At 34.8% G+C, this 10,270-nt stretch overlaps 1 protein-coding gene across 1 annotated transcript in view; it reads left to right on the top strand.

Moving 5' to 3' along the window:
- SPAG6 (sperm associated antigen 6) overlaps positions 1 to 10,270 on the top strand; it is a 61,311-nt gene that overhangs the window by 46,619 nt on the left and 4,422 nt on the right. Inside the window, exons 9-10 of the mRNA XM_003786761.2 lie at positions 3,126 to 3,242; positions 7,393 to 7,538. Of these exons, the coding sequence (XP_003786809.1) occupies positions 3,126 to 3,242; positions 7,393 to 7,538 (263 nt within the window). The remainder of the gene's footprint in view (positions 1 to 3,125; positions 3,243 to 7,392; positions 7,539 to 10,270) is intronic.

Here is a 10,270-nt window from a genome sequence, read left to right as displayed (position 1 = left end):
GAGGCTCTGTCTCAAAAAAAAAAAAAAAAAAAATTGACACATTAAGCTTCATCAAAATTAAAAACTTTTATTCTTCAAAAGATACCATTAATAAAATGAAAAGATAAGCCATACAAACTTGGAGAAAATATTTGTAAATCATATGTTCAAGAGAAGATTTATATCTAAAATATAATAAAGAACTCTTATAATTCAATAATAGGAAGAGAACCCAATTAAACAGAAAAAACTTTGAATAGCCATTTTACCAATAAAGACATTCAAAAGGCCTATTAGCAGAGGAAAGACATTCAACATGATCATTACATATTGTATACAGGTATTAAAATAGCACATGTACCAAAACACATGTATGACAGTTACATGACAAGAAAAAATAAATTTTTAAAATCCCAAAAAGGGAAAAAAAAGATAAGAAATTCAACATTATTGGTGACTAGGCAAATGCAATTTAAAAACACAATGAAAAAGAAAAAACAAACACCACAATGAGATATTACTTCACCTCCAGAAGATATTAATAAATCAGAAAATAACTAGTGTTGACCACTGTATCAAGAACCTTGAACCCTCTAACATTGTTGGCAGGAACTTAAGATGCTATAGTCATGTTGAAAAACAATTTGGCAGTTTTTCAAAATACTAAAGTTTATTTTCATTATTCAACAACTCCATTCCTATTTACTCAAGAGAAATGAAAGCAATTACACACACAAAGACATGTATGTGAATCTTCATAGAGCTATTACTCATAATAGCCCAAAGTGGAAATAGCCTAAATGTCCATCAACTGATGAATGGAAAAACAAAATGTGACAAATCTGTATAATGGAATAATATTTGACAACAAAAAGGAACAGAAGAACTGATAAATATTACAACATGAATGAGCCTCACAAACATTGTGCTTAGGCCATGTAGAGGCCAGACACAAAAGATCACATATTGTGTGGTTTCGTTTATATGGATTGTCCAGAAAAATCAAGAAAATGACATTTAGAAATAGTAAGTAGATTAGTAGTTGCCTGGAGCTGGTAGGGGTAAGTGGACAGAGGGAATAGGGAGTGACTTCAAATGGGCATGAGGTTTCCTTTTGGTATGATGAAAATGTTCTGAAATTAGATTGTGGATACGGTTGTACAATACTATAAATTTATTAAAAATCATTGAATTGTGGCTTGGCGCCTGTGGCTCAAGTGGCTAAGGCGCCAGCCACATACACCTAAGGTGGCGGGTTCAAATCCAGCCCGGGCTTGCCAAACAACAATGACAGCTGCAACCAAAAAATAGCTGGGCGTTGTGGCTGGTGCCTGTGGTCCCAGCTACTTGGGAGGTGGAGACAGGAGACTCGCTTGAGCCCAAGAGTTGGAGGTTGCTGTGAGCTGTGATGCCATGGCACTCTACCCAGGGGGACAGCTTGAGGCTCTGTCTCAAAAAAAAAAAAAAAAAAATCATTGAATTGTGTACTTAAATGAATTTTTGGTATGTAAATTATAAAATAATTCTAACAAGATTTTTAGAAAAATCTTAAGCTCAGAATTACACATGTAAGCAAAATTTAAACCAATATTTCTATCATGTGGATAATATAGCTAATTATTAAATGTGACATATATTCTGTCTAGAAGAATATAGTTATAAGTTGAGAATATTTCTTCCAAATATGTGGTTGTAAAGCTCAGTGACTCTAGTGTCATTAGACTCCTTTTTAGAGTCTTTGATTAATAATTTGACAATACATCATTAACTTGGGATTGTTAGAATTAGAGTAAGGCTATCTGCATGCTACAGTGAATGTGATCTCTGCTATATTGTTCATAGACCTTATAATTGATTATGATTAAGTTAAATTTGTTGGCTTGCTAAGGTCGCCATGATCTTAAGATAGTTCACAAAAATATAACCAATTATGTTGGGAATCAACATACTAGATGTGGGGAAAAAAATCAACATACTAGATATTTTTCATTCCATGTTTTATTTAATCTAATTTTTAAAACAATGTTCAAGGACAAATATGTCAAGAAATGAAGTTATACACGATTGCTTAGCCTGGGTCTCTGGAATTCCTTAAATTCAAGAAAACCTTTACTGATAGCACACATGTGATAAAAGTTTTTGACAAATCCACGTAATTATAAAATTCTTGATGTGAAAATCAAAATGTTCCTTGACATTTCGAGCACACTGTTAAACATTCAATGTAAAATAGAATTATAATCACAAACGTCTGGGTTGGCTACGGCCTCTGAGAAAGAATAAGTTAAAAGAGAAAAGACCATGGGGATGTGCTCCTGCACCAAACCATGGACCGGCAGATGTGGCCTTCTAGAACATAGCTGTAGACAAACCAATTGCTGTGAAGTTTTCCAAAGTGAAAGAGTTCATACAACGAAACAGAATCACAGTTAGCCAGGTCTAAGAGCTGGCTGCAGTGATGTGCTGCTGTCACGTTAGGGCCGTTCTCCAGCCACACTGTGACAGGAGTTAGCCTGTTCTTTTGCTTATGGTTGAGACACTCCATATTCTTGAGTAGAGATTTTCTCTGAAGTTAAGTAGATCTTGTGTACTTTGTTTCTGGCTACAAATGGGGGAGTGTCCACCCATGACCCATAGCAGCGTACAGGCATATGCTCATTGACTAACGCACACTGGAACATTTCTGACTGCTTATGTATAGGCCATGAAATTATTTGGTGAATATAACCTAATAATTAAATTTTATAGAAAAACAATTATTTTCTCATATTTGATTGGAAGAAATAGGATGTGCTAATTATCTCACAGTTTCATATGTACAAATTTTTACACTAATAAAATACAGTACATATTAATTCGTACTTTGTAACTTTATGTTTAGACTTTTAATTTTCTTATAGGTATTTTAAGAACTCAGTCTTTAATACGCCATGCATTTTAAGGTTTAAAACAAAGACAGCTTGTAGGATACTCTGTGATAAAACCAACAAGGGAGTTTTTCAGACTATTTTTTTAAAAATGAAACTGCAGTTTAGACCAGGAAATTGATTCTATTTTCAAAATACCAGTAATGTGAGATATGAATTTTTGTCAAATCTTTGATCGATTGCTAAGTTTTGTATGCATTTTGCTTTGTATTTTAATAGTGTAAAAAAGCCATAAAGAATATCCTTCAAAAATGCACCTACCTACCAGCCCTTGAACCATTTCTGTATGATGCTCCTCCCAACATTCTAAAGCATGTGGTCGGACAGTTTAGTAAGGTAAGAAATGCTCTCTGAACTGCTAAGGGGAAGAAGAAAGTTAACTTATATTTTCTGTTGGGTCAGTGTTTTTTTTTTTTTTTCTTCTTGTAAGATGGGGTCAGAGTTTTACTACTAAACTCTCACTGAGTTGTACTGACAAGGAAGGTAACATAGGTTAATAAAACTTAGATATAAACAAAACAATTTCTCTCTCTTCCCATTTTCCCCACAGCCTCTGTAGTATCTTTTACTGTGTTTTCAGGATGTAAATATTTCCTAATATAGGTACTGTATATTACTACCATATTAATTACTATAAGTAACTTTTAGTAATTTTCTCAATGTCTTTTAGTGTCAGTTACCTAGGAACACTGAATAAATCTTATAGAGAAAAGGAAAAGGTCTCTGAGCCACTGAAATATTTGTCACAAAGTCCATGCACTTTACTGGAGATGCTCTCAGACAGTCATTTGGAGCATATTGACTTACTTTATTAACAGTTTTAACAAGTATGGCTGTCATGTTTGTTAGATCATTGCAGATTAATAGTAAATGACAGTAAAGTAGAAAGGTGGAGCTGACAGAAGTAGGCACAGGCAGCTGACTACTGACAGGAAAGGATGAAAGAGAATGAATGCGTTACCACTGAGAGTCGGGATGGCGACCCTGTGCTGTCAAGAGCTGGTGAAGCTATGCACAGTGTATTTGACTTTAGAAAATGGGGCTGCACAAGTAGTTCCCTTGGTGCCTATGAGCTCGAGATCAGGAGGTGGAGTACCTGAACTTCCCACATACCAGCTCTTTAGCAAAATTTTACCTTTCTAAACCTTAGTTTGGCCACCAGTAAAATGAGAATAATAAGAGTACTTATTTCATAGGGTTGTTGAAAAGAGTGAATGAGATAGTGCATGTTAGGAGTTTTAGTTCAATTCCAGGCACATATATATTAAACAAACAAACAAACAAAAACAACCAAAGAGCTGTTTTTAAGAAATAAAACATGTAAGTGGTGAGGCTAATTAAAAGGGTTTTTAGAAAAATGAATGGGATGGGAAAATTCATTTGAATAGTCAGTTATAAAGCTATATAAATGAGGAGCTACTGTTTATATTTTTACAAATAATGAACAAAAACCATATATTTTTATAACTTTTAAAGTAGGCCCTACAGTTAAGTAGGTCTAGTTCTAGGTATTCATCTAAAAGATAGACTCTACTATAATAACTGCTTTTAGTTCTCTCAACTTGTCCCAAGAGCTTAACTACTCTCAAGCACCATTGCTACTGGAAAGTAGAGGTTTTACATTGCCAAGGACACCTCGGGGTACAGTTCTGTGTATCAAACACCTGTGTCCTTTTTACAAGAAAATAATCAAACTTTTTTCCTCTCTTAATTATATGAGATGTGGGAGATATAATGGCATGCCCCCTGACCAAGCAACTAACTAACTGAATAATACAAAGAAAAGGCTAAATTATATAAGGGAAAAATTGATCCATGTGTTAAGTTTTCTGTATTTTTGGTTACTACATAAGAAATTGGCCAGCTAATTTGGTCATCTAAGAAGGCGACTGGGGTAAGGGACTGAATGGATCATCTGTAGACAACGTCACCAGCTCTTACAAATGGGTAGTTGGCATTATTTCCGAAAGTTTCATTTTACAGTTTCATCTTTTAGGCTAATGAATGAGATATTCTAGTTTTATTGAACTGGCTATGAAAATGAACACTAAGCTATGTAGAGTTCAAAATAATCAAAATCAATGGGATTTGTGAATGTTAGCTAGCTAAAGTAAAATAAAGACAGTATTTCATATCATATGCTCTTTTAATGTGCCTTTGGTATCTTCTTAATCTAAGGCTACCAAAATACTAAAAGAGGTAAGAAAGTCAGGCAGAAGGTGCAAAGATATTAGTGTGGCTAGAGATAGAGATAGGAAGTAGTGAAAATTCTCTAGGCCAAACAAATATTTAAAAGTGATTTATTCAAGTCCTAAAGAGAGGAAAGAAAAAAATCCTCTATCTATAGGCTACTCTATTTTTTAGAAATACATACTAGTGCTATCTTTTATTGTCTGATTTATTTGTATTGCCATCTTATTAGCAAGACCCTTTTGTAGTTTTAATGATTTATTAAATGCCTACACTACCTGGGGCCTCATGCTGATTTTGTGAGGACTTTTGTTCTTATCTGTGGCATTGGATATCATGAAAAGTATGCATGAACTTTGTTGTTGTTCTTTTTTTTTTTTTTTGCTAATCATATTTTATTAGTGTTCACATATTTAAATGTGTGGCCCAAGACAACTCTTATTCTTCCAATGTGTGGCAGAGAAGGAGGAAGTTTGGATACCCCAGGCAGGCACTGGGGAATAGACAAAAAAAAAAAAAAGATAAGTTGGGTGTGGTGGCTCATTCCTGTAACTTTGGAATGATGAAGCAGGTGGATTGCTTGAGCTCAAGGGTTTGAGACTAGCCTGAGCAAGATTAAGACCCCGTATCTAAAAATAACTGGGTGTTGTGGTAGGCTCCTATAGTCCCACCTATGTGGAAGACTGAGGCAAGAGGATTGCTTGGGCCCAAGACTTTGTTCAGGGTTGCTGTGAGCTATGATGCCACAGCTCTCTATCCAGCACACCAGAGTGAGACTCTGTCTCAAAAAGAAAAAAGAAAAGGAATAAGACAAAATAGTTCTTCAAAGAAATTTATAATCTAGCTGAGGAGAACAGACAAAACAGAAAACAGTCAATGTGTAGGACTTTATGATAAAGTTTTTTTAGGAAAGAATGGGTAAATGCAGTCTGAGATATTCAGAAAGGGCTTCAGTGGAGAAAGTGGAGATGAAAAGAGCTGCTCCTTGAAGAAAGAACAAAATGAAGGCAGGAGAAGCAGTGTTTCTGTCAGAGGGAATAGCAGCAGTGACCAAGGAAGAGAGCAGAAATTTCCACGTTGTGAGCCCATCCCCTCCCCAGGACATTCTTAGTCTGGTTATTGTTTTTTGTCTTGCATAATAAATTTCATCATCTTCATTGGTTTTTTCCTCTCCACAAACATGCTCAAGTCTCCTTGATCCTAAGAACAGAATCTGAAATACCTGTAACCATTAACTCTCTCCCAGCTTACTGATTGCCTCTCTCCTTTTTCTGAAACTAAATTTAAAGTTTGCCTTGACTTGACTTGTTGATGTTTCCCTTAAGTGCTGGTAATCTGACTTCAACTTCCTATCTATAGGCAACTGCCTTCACATAGTTCTTCAGCACCCTATTAATAGTCAAGTTCAGTGATTTAAGTGCTTATTGGTTGCTTATAAAAAAAAAAAATCTTCCCTTGGATTTGTTGATTCCTTACTTTCCTGATTCCTCTTCTGTAACTTTAACATCTTAATCTCCTCTTTGCCTACTCTAGTATATTCGTTTGTTACACATTTGTCGAGTATCTATTACGCAGTAGCCCAGAGGGAATTGAATGAATAGAAGATAGTTTCTGCTTTCATTGACATTTATATGTGACAAATATAAGTGGATAACTAACATATTGTGGTAAGTGCACTGATAGTGGTTTGACAGAAGGCTATAAGAGAAGAAAAGTACCAAAAATACTTAATCGTGGAAAGAAAAGATGGGAGATATTCCAGAAGAGATTTCTTAAAGGAGGTAACACTTGAGCTAAGTCTTTAATAAATGACTAAGATAACCAAGCAAGAGGGGGAGTTTGTGGAGAGTGGAAAGACATGTTAGAAAGAGGGAACAGCATGGGCAAAGGCTAGAAATGGTACAGTACGTATATTTTGATATTATTGTTGGGGGGGGGGCTGTAAGGTGGCTGGAGAGGTATTTAGGAGCTGGGTCCGAAAGAACTCTTTGTGCTTTGTTAAGCTTGCCTTTCATTTTGTAGGGAGTGGAGACCTTGAATGGATGTGAGCTTTATGTTTTACATTTATGAGTGGATTTCCATTGTCTTTATTCCATCTTTACAATATAAAAAGTTAATACATTTCTAAAAAGAGTGCATGCCATTCAAATCACTAACAGATTTTGACTCATTATGTTATAGGTATACTGGGCATAAATTCTCTTTCACATTTTCTCAGATACATTATTGCTTTTCAATAGTAATAATCTAACTTGAAAAATAAAAGCTGACAACTTTATGTGCCTCACTTTTCAAGGTGCTGCCTCATGATAGCAAAGCTCGAAGACTCTTTGTGACAAGTGGTGGACTTAAAAAGGTTCAAGAGATAAAAGCAGAACCTGGCTCTCTCCTGCAAGAATATATCAACAGTATTAACAGTTGTTACCCAGAGGAAATAGTAAGGTGAGGAAAATGGACTTGGAGAAGTTTGATGTTATAATATAGTTTTTTTTTGTTTTCAATTCTGGATTTTGTATCCACTGTTTCAAAATGTGGACTTTGACATGATCCATGAGGGTAATGTGTACCTTTACTTTTCTCGTGATCTCTAATCCTACAATTATGTTCTTACTGACATGCATTTTCAAATCAAATGTTGTTTAAGACATTTCTGTACCAATTTAACATGTGCTTTACTAAAAAGTACCCCAAAACAGAATTCAGATTACATAATAGTTTTAAAATTGTGAATTCCTAATTTAGAAAAGACCAAAGATTCTGACTTTCACAGTTCCCTGCATATATTACTTCTCTGCCTTAAGTTCACATTTACATTATAAAGGGAGTATTACAAGTAGAGATATTGAGGAATGAAAAGAAAGTGACTAAATGCAGAAAAGAAAAAAAGAAAATTACATAACTAATGTTGTTTATGGTAGGCAGCTACCTCAGAGTAATGTAGCAAGATGCTGATTTCAAAGTTAATATATTTTTAAATGAAGTTGATTTGCAGAGCATTAAACCTAAGCCTCAGTTCTTATAAGCGTAATAGAGATCTATGCCACTAAACCCAACTAAATAAAAGTAATCAAGAAAAGGTAGAATAATTTAAACAACTTAATTTTGAAAAATGCCCACAAAGAATGCAGAATGAACGGCATTTTTATCTGTTTTTCCAATCCTGCATTTATTTTCTTTAATTAATATTAGAAAATATAAATTCCAATTTTTAAAATTTAACTTATTATAATATGCTATAACTTAATGACTTTTAATATATGTAGTAATACTGATTTAAAAGCCAAAAGCAATTTTAAGATTAAAATTTGTTTTCTATTCATATATTCATCCTGTCAAGAACTCCTTGACCAAAAGAAGAAATTGAAAATATGAATATGTCTTGTGGTGGCTCATGCCTGTAATCCTAGCACTTTGGGATGCTGAGGTGGGTGGATTGCATGAACTCAGGAGTTAGGAGATCAGCCTGAGCAAGAGCAAGACCCCATCTATACTAAAAATTGCAAAACCAAGCCAGTGTTGTGATGGGCCCCTGTAGTCCCAGCTACACAGAAGGCTGAGGCAAGAAGATCACTTAAGCCCAAAAGTTTAAGGTAGCTGTGATCTATGATGCTGCAGCTCTCTACCCAGGACTACAACATGAGATTCTGTCTCAAAAAAAAAATTAATATATCTGATACAGCAAAGGAACAGTATATCACAAAATATATAAATACTATATGTAATGTTCAAATTTATATTTTATTTATTTATTTTTTTCGAGACAGAGTCTCACTATGTTGCCCTGGGTAGAGTGCTGTGGCATCACAGCTCACAGCAACCTCAAACTCTTGGGCTTAAGCAATTCTCTTGCCTCAGCCTCCTAAGTAGCTGGGACTATAGGCGCCTGCCACAACACCTGGCTATTTTTTGGTTGTAGTTGTCATTGTTTGGCAGGCCCAGGCTGGATTTGAACCCACCAGCTCTGGTAAAAGTATAAAACTACTAAATGAAAGAAATATGAAAACCTTTTATCAGGAAAATAAAATTACTTTTTAAAAATGAAATATACATTCCCTTAGGAAGAATGCTATTTTATATAAGTTTAAGATAACTTTTAATGCAATTTTTTAAAAAAGAAAATTACAGAAAAGTGAATAAAAGTAAATGAAAGGGTCCCCCACAAAGGAATGACCTACTAGAATCAATCAATGGTAAGGCACTTTCTTGAATGGAAGTTCTCTTTCTGTTTTATTAAAGGCATATTTTAACTAAGCACCAGGAGAAATTGAAAACTCTGTCATATTAGAATTTAATCTGGTTCTTTGTCAAAATACCATTGTAAATTTTTAACTTCTCACATTCTGTTGAGCTGGGATTTCATTTTAAAAAATGGCTAATTGTCATGAAGAATTTTGGTTAGCTGACTAACAATGTCTTCAAAATTCTGATTTTCTTTAAGCTTTAGATTCTATAAAATTGTAGGGGTGGGGTTGTTCCTTTCGAGACAGAGTCCCACTCTATCCTTTAGTAGGCTAGTTGTCATGGCCTCAGCCTAACCCACAGCAACCCTAGAACTCAGTTCAAGTGATCCTCCTGCCTCAGCCTCCCAATAGCAGCAACTATAAGCACAGGCCACCACACAATGATAATTTTTCTACTTTTGTAGTAGAGATGGGGGTCTCACTCTTGTTCAGTCTGGTCTCCAACTCCTGAGCTCAAGCAATCCTCTTGCTTCCACTTCCCTGAATATTAGGATTATAGGTATGAGCCACTGTGCCCAGCCTATAAAATCATGTTTTAATGAAATCCTTGAAATGTTTTCTATGAAATAGAGAAATATAATCTCAAATGGTTTTATTTTTACAATTACATAATTCTTGAGAATCACTTGGAGACTACTGTTTTAGAACCAGCAATAATTATTCTTTATAAGACAGATTACCAACTGATACATTCTTTCATCTATTAGCCTAAATATTTATTTCATATCACCTTCTACTTTTAGTAATCTTTAAACATGTTTCATTTTAAAGGTAGGCAGAATAAGAGGGAAAGGGCCTTGACTAGACTTTAGAAGACTTAAGTTCTAGGCCTGGCTCACTCCACAGTCATAAAATGAACTCCTTTATTTTCTGAATCTCTGCCTAAACTGAGGAGGGAGGGAAAGTGGTTTTTGAAAAAACATTTACTGGCTC

This window comes from Otolemur garnettii, unplaced genomic scaffold, assembly GCF_000181295.1.
Source record: "Otolemur garnettii isolate 467f Iridium unplaced genomic scaffold, OtoGar3 scaffold00019, whole genome shotgun sequence".
Taxonomy (NCBI): domain Eukaryota; kingdom Metazoa; phylum Chordata; class Mammalia; order Primates; family Galagidae; genus Otolemur; species Otolemur garnettii.
This window is presented reverse-complemented; position numbering and strand designations above follow the sequence as displayed.